General features: G+C 39.7%; 1 protein-coding gene across 7 annotated transcripts in view; it reads right to left on the reverse strand.

Moving 5' to 3' along the window:
* Positions 1 to 14,494, reverse strand: part of LOC139756533 (RNA exonuclease 4) — an 83,395-nt gene that overhangs the window by 66,341 nt on the left and 2,560 nt on the right. For all 7 annotated transcript variants that reach the window (XM_071676076.1, XM_071676075.1, XM_071676072.1 and 4 more), the window contains exon 2: positions 10,143 to 10,718. In XM_071676076.1, the coding sequence (XP_071532177.1) occupies positions 10,143 to 10,562 (420 nt within the window). In that variant the 5' untranslated portion in view covers positions 10,563 to 10,718. The remainder of the gene's footprint in view (positions 1 to 10,142; positions 10,719 to 14,494) is intronic.

The following is a 14,494-nucleotide window of genomic DNA, read 5'->3' on the forward strand; positions in this document are numbered from 1 at the left end:
ACACATCCTCTACCACTTCTGAAACCACACTGCTCTTCCCCAATCTGATGCTCTGTACATGCCTTCACCCTCTCAATCAATACCCTCCCATATAATTTACCAGGAATACTCAACAAACTTATACCTCTGTAATTTGAGCACTCACTCTTATCCCCTTTGCCTTTGTACAATGGCACTATGCACGCATTCCGCCAATCCTCAGGCACCTCACCATGAGTCATACATACATTAAATAACCTTACCAACCAGTCAACAATACAGTCACCCCCTTTTTTAATAAATTCCACTGCAATACCATCCAAACCTGCTGCCTTGCCGGCTTTCATCTTCCGCAAAGCTTTCACTACCTCTTCTCTGTTTACCAAATCATTTTCCCTAACCCTCTCACTTTGCACACCACCTCGACCAAAACACCCTATATCTGCCACTCTATCATCGAACACATTCAACAAACCTTCAAAATACTCACTCCATCTCCTCACATCACCACTACTTGTTATCACCTCCCCATTTGCGCCCTTCACTGAAGTTCCCATTTGCTCCCTTGTCTTACGCACTTTATTTACCTCCTTCCAGAACATCTTTTTATTCTCCCTAAAATTTAATGATACTCTCTCACCCCAACTCTCATTTGCCCTTTTTTTTGCCTCTTGCACCTTTCTCTTGACCTCCTGTCTCTTTCTTTTATACATCTCCCACTCAATTGCATTTTTTCCCTGCAAAAATCGTCCAAATGCCTCTCTCTTCTCTTTCACTAATACTCTTACTTCTTCATCCCACCACTCACTACCCTTTCTAATCAACCCACCTCCCACTCTTCTCATGCCACAAGCATCTTTTGCGCAATCCATCACTGATTCCCTAAATACATCCCATTCCTCCCCCACTCCCCTTACTTCCATTGTTCTCACCTTTTTCCATTCTGTACTCAGTCTCTCCTGGTACTTCCTCACACAGGTCTCCTTCCCAAGCTCACTTACTCTCACCACCCTCTTCACCCCAACATTCACTCTTCTTTTCTGAAAACCCATACAAATCTTCACCTTTGCCTCCACAAGATAATGATCAGACATCCCTCCAGTTGCACCTCTCAGCACATTAACATCCAAAAGTCTCTCTTTCGCACGCCTGTCAATTAACACGTAATCCAATAACGCTCTCTGGCCATCTCTCCTACTTACATAAGTATACTTATGTATATCTCGCTTTTTAAACCAGGTATTCCCAATCATCAGTCCTTTTTCAGCACATAAATCTACAAGCTCTTCACCATTTCCATTTAAAACACTGAACACCCCATGTATACCAATTATTCCTTCCTCCCCATCTCGGCAAGAAAGCTTCAGAAACAAACAAACAATGGTCTTATTTGCACACAACCACTCTCTAGCTGTCACATATAATGTCCCACAACCAAAGTCACCAAAATCAATCATTTACAGCCAAGTCCCACATATCATTTCATGGTTTACTTTCACTGCTTCATACTTTATTCTAATGCTAGCTGAGACAGCAGAGGCAGCTGTGGCTATAACCAAGACATTACACATGACAGCTAGAGACTGAGTGTGAATGAATGTGGCCTTTCTTGTCAGTTTTCCTGGCGCTACCTCACTGAAGGCAGTGATGCTGTTTCCTGTGGGGCAGGATACCTACAGGAATGGATGAAGACATGCAAGTATGAATATGTATATATGTATATGTCTATATATGTACATGTACAGGCATTGATGTGTAATATATATATATTTCTATCTCTGGGGATAGGGGAGAAAGAATACTTACCATGTATTCCCTGCATGTCGTAGCAGGCGCCTAAAAGGGGAGGGAGCTGGTGGCTGGAAATCCTCCCCTCTCATTTTTTTTTAATTTTCCAAAAGAAGGAACGGACAAGGGGGCCAGGTGAGGATGTTCCCTCAAAGGCCAAGTCCTCTGTTCTTAACGGTACCTTGCAAATGCAGGAAATGGCGAATAGTATGAAAGATACATATATATATATATATATATATATATATATATATATATATATATATATATATATTTTTTTCTTTCAAACTATTCGCCATTTCCCGCATTAGCGAGGTAGCGTTAAGAACAGAGGACTGGGCTTTTGAGGGAATACCCTCACCTGGCCCAATTCTCTGTTCCTTCTTTTGGAAAATTGAAAAAAAAAAAAAACGAGAGGGGAGGATATCCAGCCCCCCGCTCCCTCCCCTTTTAGTCGCCTTCTACGACACGCAGGGAATACGTGGGAAGTATTCTTAATCCCCTATCCCCAGGGATATATATATATATATATATATATATATATATATATATATATATATATATATTTTTTTTTTTTTTTTTTTTTCAAACTATTTGCCATTTCCCGCGTTAGCGAGGTAGCGTTAAGAACAGAGAACTGGGCCACTGAGGGAATATCCTCACCTGGCCCCCTTCTCTGTTCCTTCTTTTGGAAAACTAAAAAAAATTGAGAGGGGTAGTGAGTGGTGGGATGAAGAAGTAAGAGTATTAGTGAAAGATAAGAGAGAGGCATTTGGACGATTTTTGCAGGGAAAAAATGATATTGACTGGGAGACGTATAAAAGAAAGAGACAGGAGGTCAAGAGAAAGGTGCAAGAGGTGAAAAAAAGGGCAAATGAGAGTTGGGGTGAGAGAGTATCATTAAATTTTAGGGAGAATAAAAAGATGTTCTGGAAGGAGGTAAATAAAGTGCGTAAGACAAGGAAGCAAATGGGAACTTCAGTGAAGGGAGCAAATGGGGAGGTGATAACAAGTAGTGGTGATGTGAGAAGGAGATGGAGTGAGTATTTTGAAGGTTTGTTGAATGTGTTTGATGATAGAGTGGCAGATATAGGGTGTTTTGGTCGAGTTGGTGTGCAAAGTGCGAGGGTTAGGGAAAATGAGTTGGTAAACAGAGAAGAGGTAGTAAAAGCTTTGCGGAAGATGAAAGCCGGCAAGGCAGCAGGTTTGGATGGTATTGCAGTGGAATTTATTAAAAAAGGGGGTGACTGTATTGTTGACTGGTTGGTAAGGTTATTTAATGTATGTATGACTCATGGTGAGGTGCCTGAGGATTGGCGGAATGCGTGCATAGTGCCATTGTACAAAGGCAAAGGGGATAAGAGTGAGTGCTCAAATTACAGAGGTATAAGTTTGTTGAGTATTCCTGGTAAATTATATGGGAGGGTATTGATTGAGAGGGTGAAAGCATGTACAGAGCATCAGATTGGGGAAGAGCAGTGTGGTTTCAGAAGTGGTAGAGGATGTGTGGATCAGGTGTTTGCTTTGAAGAATGTATGTGAGAAATACTTAGAAAAGCAAATGGATTTGTATGTAGCATTTATGGATCTGGAGAAGGCATATGACAGAGTTGATAGAGATGCTCTGTGGAAGGTATTAAGAATATATGGTGTGGGAGGAAAGTTGTTAGAAGCAGTGAAAAGTTTTTATCGAGGATGTAAGGCATGTGTACGTGTAGGAAGAGAGGAAAGTGATTGGTTCTCAGTGAATGTTGGTTTGCGGCAGGGGTGTGTGATGTCTCCATGGTTGTTTAATTTGTTTATGGATGGGGTTGTTAGGGAGGTAAATGCAAGAGTTTTGGAAAGAGGGGCAAGGATGAAGTCTGTTGGGGATGAGAGAGCTTGGGAAGTGAGTCAGTTGTTGTTCGCTGATGATACAGCGCTGGTGGCTGATTCATGTGAGAAACTGCAGAAGCTGGTGACTGAGTTTGGTAAAGTGTGTGGAAGAAGAAAGTTAAGAGTAAATGTGAATAAGAGCAAGGTTATTAGGTACAGTAGGGTTGAGGGCCAAGTCAATTGGGAGGTGAGTTTAAATAGAGAAAAACTGGAGGAAGTGAAGTGTTTTAGATATCTGGGAGTGGATCTGGCAGCGGATGGAACCATGGAAGTGGAAGTGGATCATAGGGTGGGGGAGGGGGCGAAATTTCTGGGGGCCTTGAAGAATGTGTGGAAGTCGAGAACATTATCTCGGAAAGCAAAAATGGGTATGTTTGAAGGAATAGTGGTTCCAACAATGTTGTATGGTTTCGAGGCATGGGCTATGGATAGAGTTGTGCGCAGGAGGATGGATGTGCTGGAAATGAGATGTTTGAGGACAATGTATGGTGTGAGGTGGTTTGATCGTGTGAGTAACGTAAGGGTAAGAGAGATGTGTGGAAATAAAAAGAGCGTGGTTGAGAGAGCAGAAGAGGGTGTTTTGAAGTGGTTTGGGCACATGGAGAGGATGAGTGAGGAAAGATTGACCAAGAGGATATATGTGTCGGAGGTGGAGGGAACAAGGAGAAGAGGGAGACCAAATTGGAGGTGGAAAGATGGAGTGAAAAAGATTTTGTGTGATCGGGGCCTGAACATGCAGGAGGGTGAAAGGAGGGCAAGGAATAGAGTGAATTGGAGCGATGTGGTATACCGGGGTTGACGTGCTGTCAGTGGATTGAATCAAGGCATGTGAAGCGTCTGGGGTAAGCCATGGAAAGCTGTGTAGGTATGTATATTTGCGTGTGTGGACGTATGTATATACATGTGTATGGGGGGGGTTGGGCCATTTCTTTCGTCTGTTTCCTTGCGATACCTCGCAAACGCGGGAGACAGCGACAAAGTATAGTAAAAAAAATAAAATATATATATATATATATATATATATATATATATATATATATATATATATATATATATATATATATATATATAATATATATATATATATATATATATATATATATATATATATATATATATATATATAATATATATATATATATATATATATATATATATATATATATATATATATATATATATATATATATAATATATATATATATATATATATATATATATATTTTTTTTTTTTTTTTTTTATACTTTGTTGCTGTCTCCCGCGTTTGCGAGGTAGCGCAAGGAAACAGACGAAAGAAATGGCCCCCCCCCCATACACATGTACATACACACGTCCACACACGCAAATATACATACCTACACAGCTTTCCATGGTTTACCCCAGACGCTTCACATGCCTTGATTCACTCCACTGACAGCACGTCAACCCCTGTATACCACATCGCTCCAATTCACTCTATTCCTTGCCCTCCTTTCACCCTCCTGCATGTTCAGGCCCCGATCACACAAAATCTTTTTCACTCCATCTTTCCACCTCCGATTTGGTCTCCCTCTTCTCCTCGTTCCTTCCACCTCCGACACATATATCCTCTTGGTCAATCTTTCCTCACTCATTCTCTCCATGTGCCCAAACCATTTCAAAACACCCTCTTCTGCTCTCTCAACCACGCTCTTTTTATTTCCACACATCTCTCTTACCCTTACGTTACTTACTCGATCAAACCACCTCACACCACACATTGTCCTCAAACATCTCATTTCCAGCACATCCATCCTCCTGCGCACAACTCTATCCATAGCCCACGCCTCGCAACCATACAACATTGTTGGAACCACTATTCCTTCAAACATACCCATTTTTGCTTTCCGAGATAATGTTCTCGACTTCCACACATTTTTCAAGGCTCCCAAAATTTTCGCCCCCTCCCCCACCCTATGATCCACTTCCGCTTCCATGGTTCCATCCGCTGACAGATCCACTCCCAGATATCTAAAACACTTCACTTCCTCCAGTTTTTCTCCATTCAAACTCACCTCCCAATTGACTTGACCCTCAACCCTACTGTACCTAATAACCTTGCTCTTATTCACATTTACTCTTAACTTTCTTCTTCCACACACTTTACCAAACTCAGTCACCAGCTTCTGCAGTTTCTCACATGAATCAGCCACCAGCGCTGTATCATCAGCGAACAACAACTGACTCACTTCCCAAGCTCTTTCATACTATTCGCCATTTCCCGCATTAGTGGGGTAGCGTTAAGAACAGAGGACTGGGCCTTAGAGGGAATATCCTCACCTGGCCCCCTTCTCTGTTCCTTCTTTTGGAAAATTAAAAAAAAAAACGAGGGGAGGATTTCCAGCCACCCGCTCCCTCCCCTTTTAGTCGCCTTCTACGACACACAGGGAATACGTGGGAAGTATTCTTTCTCCCCTAACCCCAGGGATAATATATATATATATATATATATATATATATATATATATATATATATATTGAGTCTTGGAAAGAGGGGCAAGTATGAAGTCTGTTGGGGATGAGAGAGCTTGGGAAGTGAGTCAGTTGTTGTTCGCTGATGATACAGCGCTGGTGGCTGATTCATGTGAGAAACTGCAGAAGCTGGTGACGGAGTTTGGTAAAGTGTGTGGAAGAAGAAAGTTAAGAGTAAATGTGAATAAGAGCAAGGTTATTAGGTACAGTAGGGTTGAGGGTCAAGTCAATTGGGAGGTGAGTTTGAATGGAGAAAAACTGGAGGAAGTGAAGTGTTTTAGATATCTGGGAGTGGATCTGTCAGCGGATGGAACCATGGAAGCGGAAGTGGATCATAGGGTGGGGGAGGGGGCGAAAATTTTGGGAGCCTTGAAAAATGTGTGGAAGTCGAGAACATTATCTCGGAAAGCAAAAATGGGTATGTTTGAAGGAATAGTGGTTCCAACAATGTTGTATGGTTGCGAGGCGTGGGCTATGGATAGAGTTGTGCGCAGGAGGATGGATGTGCTGGAAATGAGATGTTTGAGGACAATGTGTGGTGTGAGGTGGTTTGATCGAGTAAGTAACGTAAGGGTAAGAGAGATGTGTGGAAATAAAAAGAGTGTGGTTGAGAGAGCAGAAGAGGGTGTTTTGAAATGGTTTGGGCACATGGAGAGAATGAGTGAGGAAAGATTGACCAAGAGGATATATGTGTCGGAGGTGGAGGGAACGAGGAGAAGAGGGAGACCAAATTGGAGGTGGAAAGATGGAGTGAAAAGGATTTTGTGTGATCGGGGCCTGAACATGCAGGAGGGTGAAAGGAGGGCAAGGAATAGAGTGAATTGGAGCGATGTGGCATACAGGGGTTGACGTGCTGTCAGTGGATTGAATCAAGGCATGTGAAGCGTCCGGGGTAAACCATGGAAAGCTGTGTAGGTATGTATATTTGCGTGTGTGGACGTGTGTATGTACATGTGTATGGGGGGGTTTGGGCCATTTCTTTCGTCTGTTTCCTTGCGCTACCTCGCAACCGCGGGAGACAGCGACGAGGTATAAAAAAAAAAAAAAAAAAATATATATATATATATATATATATATATATATATATATTTTTTTTCATACTATTCGCTATTTCCCGCGATAGCGAGGTAGCGTTAAGAACAGAGGACTGGGCCTTTGAGGGAATATCCTCACCTGGACCTCTCCTCTGTTCCTTCTTTTGGAAAAAAAAAAAAAAAAACGAGAGGGGAGGATTTCCAGCCCCCGCTCCCTTCCCTTTTAGTCGCCTTCTACGACACGCAGGGAATACGTACCAGGAGAGATTGAGTGCAGAATGGAAAAAGGTGAGAGCAAATGACGTAAGGGGAGTGGGGGAGGAATGGGATGTACGTAGGGAAGCAGCGATGGCTTGTGCAAAAGATGCCTGTGGCATGAGAAAGATGGGAGGTGGACAGATTAGAAAGGGTAGTGAGTGGTGGGATGAAGAAGTAAGATTCTTAGTGAAAGAGAAGAGAGAGGCATTTGGACAATTTTTGCAGGGAAACAGTACAAATGACAGGGAGACGTATAAAAGAAAGAGGCAGGCGGTCAAGAGAAAGGTACAAGAGGTGAAATGGAGGGCAAATGAGAGTTGGGGTGAGAGAGTATATTCAATTTTAGGGAGGATAAAAAGATGTTTTGGAAGGAGGTAAATAAAGTGCATAAGACAAGAGAACAAATAGGAGCATCGGTGAAGGGGGCTAATGGGGAGGTAATAACAAGTAGTGGTGAAGTGAGGAGATGGAGTGAGTATTTTGAAGGTTTGTTGAATGTGTTTGATGACAGAGTGGTAGATATAGGGTGTTTTGGTTGAGGTGGTGTGCAAAATGAGTGGGTCAGGGAGAATGGTTTGGTAAACAAAGAAGCAGTAGTGAAAGCTTTGTGGAAGATGAAAGCCAGCAAGGCAGTGGGTTTGGATGGTATTGCAGTGGAATTTATCAAAAAAGGGTGTGATTGTTGTTGACTGGTTGGTGAGGATATTCAAAGTATGTAAGGTTCATGGTGAAAAGCCTGAGGACTGGCGGAATTCATGCATAGTGCCAGAGGTATAAGTTTGTTGAGTATTCCTAGGAAATTATATTGGAGGGTATTGATTGAGAGAGAGGGCAGGCACAGCCCTTTAAGGCTCTAAAAAAATCTCATTACATTAGGAAAAATTATCATATTTCACCTATTTTTTCAATGCTTTTCATGTTCTTTTTTCCTGTTGTACATCTTAATATTATTACATATAAATTCAACTAAATTATTCCTCTCCTACTTCCTTCTTTGGCATGAGGTTTTTGCACATATGTTTGCCATTTCCTAAATCAGTGAGGTAGGGCCAGGAACAAACAAAGAAATTACCACATTCACTCACATACACTCTATAGCTCTCATGTATAATGCAACAATGCCACAATTCCCTATCCACAATCAGACCTTTCTATGGTTTCCCCCAACCACTTTACATACCTTGGTTCATTCCAGACAGTATGTTAACCCCTGTAAACCAACCCTGTAAACCTTACATCTTCACGCAGGTTCAAGCCCTAAACCTTCAAAGCATCTTTCATTCCATCATTCCACTTCCTTGTTCTCTCCACTCGACATGTATACCCTCTTTGTCATCCTTTCCTCATGCATCGTCTCCCAATGTCCAAAACAATTCAGCACACCCTTTTCAGTTCTCACATATACTCCTCTTAGTACCACACCTCCCTCTCTTACCCTATCATTTCTACTTGATTAACCTTCTTTACCCCATACATTGTCCTTAAACAATTCACTTCCAACACATTCACCCTATTCTTTGCATTTTTTGTCTAAGGCTCATGCCTCACATCTATGTATCACTGACAGGGACTAATATACCATCAAACATGCCCATCTTTTCCTTTATAGACAGTAACCTCTCTTTCCAAACATTCCTTAATACACCCAAGACCTTTGCACCCACACCAACCCTTTGCCTCACTTCAGTTTCCATGGTTCCATTTGCTGACATATCCACTCCCAGGTATTTAAAACACTCCACATACTCTAAGGTCTCTCCATTCAAACTCACAATCAAAATGACCTCTCTCTTTTCAGTTAAGCCTATTAATCTTGCTTTTATTTACATTCAATCTCAACTTTCTCCTTTCACTCACTCTTCCAAACTCAGAAACCAGCTTCTGCAGTTTCTCCCTCAAATCTTCCACTAGTGCCATATTATCAACAAACAAATGATTTACCTCCCAGGCCCATGCTTACCTGCTCCTCTCTCCAAGACCCTTACATTTCACCTCCCTCACCACCCCATCCATTAACAGATTAAACAGCCATGGTGATAAGAGTGATGGATGATCTGTCACAACCTTCATAAAAGTTTTTAAAACAGTGATGACATGGACAGCACACAATTCTTCGAGATATAGGGATGGAGTAACCAGAGGATATAACATGAAAGTAAGCAAGATACTTATCAAAAGAGATGTAAAGAAGTTCTTCTTCGCATAAGAGTGGTGAGTAAATGGAAAAAATGACTGAGGACACGGTAAATGTAAACAACACACTGAAATTCATGAAGTTGTGTGACAGTAAGAGACTGAGACAGGCCCCACAAATGTAAAACTGCCTTCCCAAACAATGCAAATATGTAATTAAAAAAAAAATTCATCATATACATGTATATAAACATCTATCACTTCAGCTGTATATATTCAATTTTCATCCTTACACTCACCAACAATTTACATCCCTAACCTTTTTCATAAGTTTTCCTTTTTCAAAATAATGCTACATTCGACACTCACTGCAGCAACAGCATAAGACACAAACAGCACCAACAATTACACCGAAACAAATAAAACTAGAGGAGTCAATGGGCATTTATATCAATTACAATTCATGAAAAAAATCTAACTTACCACATAACTTTTCCAATTTCAACATGCAAGTCATACACATTCACAGACATTTTGAAAATGAAAAATTTTCATATCAAAGTAATGTACTGTACTTTTAGTTACCTCTTTCAGTTGTTTCCAGTTAGCTGAATAATCCTCTGGTTTTCTAATAATAAGAAGTGGCTTAAATCCCACTGCACTGTCTGATGAGTTCCCTTTTTCTGTAATTTCCATTTTCTTCTCCCTCTTCCTTTTTGTTGACCGTACTCCACCAGAACCTTCATCAAGCTTCATCTTAACCAGCTGATCTGTTGTAGTTTTTGCATTGTCACAACAATCAGTAGTCACTTGCTTTAAAGTCCCCTTTTTATTCTTTCTCCATGTCCATTTTCTTTTTTTAGGTAGTCTTGCACCATCTTTCAACATACTTTTATTTCCTTTTTCCTGGGATAGAATATGATTTACCAGCCCACTGTTGTGATGTGAAACAGTTTCTCCTAAAATTGAAGCTTCACTGTTGTTATAAATGGGTTGTGAACTCATGCTTTCAGATCATTTCTATATCACTGTTACTGTATTATTCTTATTGAACATCAGTTTGGTGCAATTTAACTATATGTCAGTTCTAATGTTATTCTCATTTCTTACTCTTTTGTAAGACTAGCATATGGTGGATATCAAGATGCCTTTCCTAGAAACCTAAGGAGAAAAATGTTTTATTATCAAATCTGAAAAGTGACACCACACAAACACTTTTTTTTCACAAAATTCCATAACATCTATCAACTTATCCAAGCTATGCATGCCTTCCTTGCTCTCATTGGTGGTGAAACATGGGATCTCAAAGAGGCATTTAGGATGAAAATCCTCTCCATATTTTGAAGTTATATACTTATCAGTGCTCAAAGTATTTCTGCAAGCAAGTAAGCCTGCACTACAGATACAGCTTATGTGTTTGCTTGCACTCAGAAAACTGGTGTCAAGGGAATGAGAATACCCATAAAAGATACAACCATGGAAAGGTCTGTGGGGCCTGGATGTGGATAGAAAGCTGTGGTTTCGGTGCATTACAGATGAGAGTTAGAGACTGAGTGTGAACAAATGTGACCTTTTTTGTCTGTATTCCTGGCTCTGCCTTGCTGATGCAGGGGATAGCAATGATGTTTTCCTGTGAAGCACTATTCACCAGCCCTGTCTTTTGGCAAAATGGCAGGAACAGAGGTAGAAGGTAGGACCATTAGACAGAAGCATTAGGTATAAGCAATATGAGGGAGCACTAGCTTGAAGCATCAGGAAGTATTAGGTTGGAACATTAGGTAGACATATTAGGCAGAAGTAATAATTAGTAGGAACATTGGGTAGGAGCTTCTGAAAACACTGCACTATATGTGCATTAAGCAGTAAGTTTTGCTGAAGACAATTGCCACCCCACATGAAAAATCTTGGATATGGGCCCACAACATTCTGTATATAAACAATTTAAGCCACAAAGTTTACATATGACTGTACACAGTTTGTTCTTGTTGTGTCCATGTTTTTTCTTTTCATTTATAAGCATCTCTCATGAACACTTCAGCATTCTTGGACCTCTGAAGAATTGCAGTTGACCTTTATAAGATAGAAGGTAAATGAAGGATATTTTGGCCAAAAATCTTAGGATAAGTTACATGAGAGCACTAGTTAGTAAAGTATATGCAGGGCTACATACACTTGAACTTGATGCCCTCTTTGCAGATATTCTGTGGAGAAATACAGCGACCTTGTGCAAAAGATTTCATAAGCATTAATTCAAGTCCTAAATCTATTCAGGTATTTTAATCGAACCAATATATTTGCAAAACTTGGATTAAGTTGTATTCAAACATCATGAGGCGCTGTGGTATCAACTAGAATGCATAAATAATAAAGGATAAGAGTTTTCTTAATTCATTATAACATCATTTGCTTTATATATCAAAAACTGCACCAAATAAAGTTCTATAAAATCCAAAGAAGCACCAGGTAAATGTTTTCACCGATCAGTTTGCAGGATGATCACTCTTTTCATGTCCTCACATGTAGCACAAGGACATTAAAAAATGAAATTGGAGTGTTACAGGTGTCCCTCCTGTTTGTTTATCATTTGCGTCAAAACAAAAAATGCGTTCATTGCAGTGTTTGGTTTTCTCATAATTTTCCATTTTTGTATCCCACAATTTACCTCAACTTCAAAACCCTACCCACTTCATGAAATATTAAAAATAATCTTGTCACAGGTTCTATACTTATAATCCCACACCCTGTAACACCTGTACACATTGTGATCATGCATATCTGATAATCTAATTGATTTCTATCATCTCAAAAGGCAACATACATACATGAGAAAAATGTCTTTGTTCTTTTGGGAGACCCCCAGTTTTGTGCTGACCTTTATCTATTCATCTCATTGGGGATTCTCAACATGGGTTTACTAAAGGGAAGTCATTTCTCAGTAACCTTCCCTCTTTCTTCAATAAAGAATTTGAAATTGTCAATCAGGGTAAGATTTATGACACTGTATACTTAGACATAAGTAAGGCTTTTGACAGAGTACTTCTAGAACATCTGGTTAGAAAAATAAGCGGCACATGGAACAAGGGGTTGTGTGTTTAATTGGATTTGGGTGTGGCTTCCTGACAGAAAACAGAGGGTATGCATCAACGAAGTTACATCGGACTGGGGAAATGTAGCCAGCGGTGTTCCTCAGCAGGTCAGACTTGGGACTGCTGTTGTTCATTATATAGATTAACAATTTGGATATGGGAATAACCAGTGACATAAAGTAAATTTGCCAAAGATACAAAAATAGGGGCTGTAACTGGCTCATATGAAAATTCAGTGACTTTGCAAAGGGACTTAAATAATCAGAATGGGTGGGTACATGGAAACGGAATTCAACATAGATAAATGCAAAACACTTAGTGGAGGTAAAAACAGGAACACTAATTACAAACTGGACAATAATACTAGTGGTAAAACAGAATGCAAAAGAGATTTAAGAGTACAGGTAAGGATCTTAAGCCACAGCAACAATATCAAAGTGTGTAATTAGGCTAATAAGATATTAGGGTTCATTAATAGGACTGTTAGAAACAATTATTTATATCTAGATTATAAACATTATCAGTATACCTTACTCAGTACAAGAAGTAGTTACACATGTTCCTAAGAGCACCTGTGCTTCAAGTGATGTCTCAAAATATATCTGTAAGGGCATTCTGGGCAATTTCATGGTTCATACATGAAAGGAAGGTAAATTCATGCATCACAACTTACAGAAGAAAAGAATCAACATAGGAATGCTCAGCTTGGCTTCATATGTACTGGGATTCACGAAGTTTTGCTAGTAATGATTCTACTTTCCTTCATAAAGCACTGATTCAGTTATTAGTTTTATAATGTATATAGTTGCTCATAAAATACCACTCACATGGTCTTATCAAATACTGTCTGATGAAGACTGCATCTATCACATGACAAAACCAAACTAAATTTCATTACATAATTGGGTATAAACCAGTAGCGCCCTTATTAGGTATTTTTACTCAACCTCTCATCTGGTCTAATATCATCAGGATAAAGTTTAAATGATAAAATTCACTTAAGTATGACGTTCCTCATAATCAGCAATACGGGGGCCTAATCCACTAAACATGCATGAGACCAATTTTGTTTATCAACTTCAGCTTTTGATGTAATATGCTGATCAATTAACAGCTTCATTTGTTTTAGTAGGTCTGTGATCTTATTGTCTTTATCATGTAAGAAAGAGAAAGATATATATATATATATATATATATATATATATATATATATATATATATATATATATATATATATATATATTATATATTATATATATATATATATATAGAGGATGTGTGGATCAGGTGTTTGCTTTGAAGAATGTATGTGAGAAATACTTAGAAAAGCAAAGGGATTTGTATGTAGCATTTATGGATCTGGAGAAGGCATATGATAGAGTTGATAGAGATGCTCTGTGGAAGGTATTAAGAATATATGGTGTGGGAGGAAAGTTGTTAGAAGCAGTGAAAAGTTTTTATCGAGGATGTAAGGCATGTGTACGTGTAGGAAGAGAGGAAAATGATTGGTTCTCAGTGAATGTAGGTTTGCGGCAGGGGTGTGTGATGTCTCCATGGTTGTTTAATTTGTTTATGGATGGGGTTGTTAGGGAGGTAAATGCAAGAGTTTTGGAAAGAGGGGCAAGTATGAAGTCTGTTGGGGATGAGAGAGCCTGGGAAGTGAGTCAGTTGTTGTTCGCTGATGATACAGCGCTGGTGGCTGATTCATGTGAGAAACTGCAGAAGCTGGTGACTGAGTTTGGTAAAGTGTGTGGAAGAAGAAAGTTAAGAGTAAATGTGAATAAGAGCAAGGTTATTAGGTACAGTAGGGTTGAGGGTCAAGTCAATTGGGAGGTAAGTTTGAATGGAGAA

The sequence above is a fragment of the Panulirus ornatus genome, chromosome 22 (assembly GCF_036320965.1).
Source record: "Panulirus ornatus isolate Po-2019 chromosome 22, ASM3632096v1, whole genome shotgun sequence".
Classification (NCBI taxonomy): Eukaryota; Metazoa; Arthropoda; class Malacostraca; order Decapoda; family Palinuridae; genus Panulirus; species Panulirus ornatus.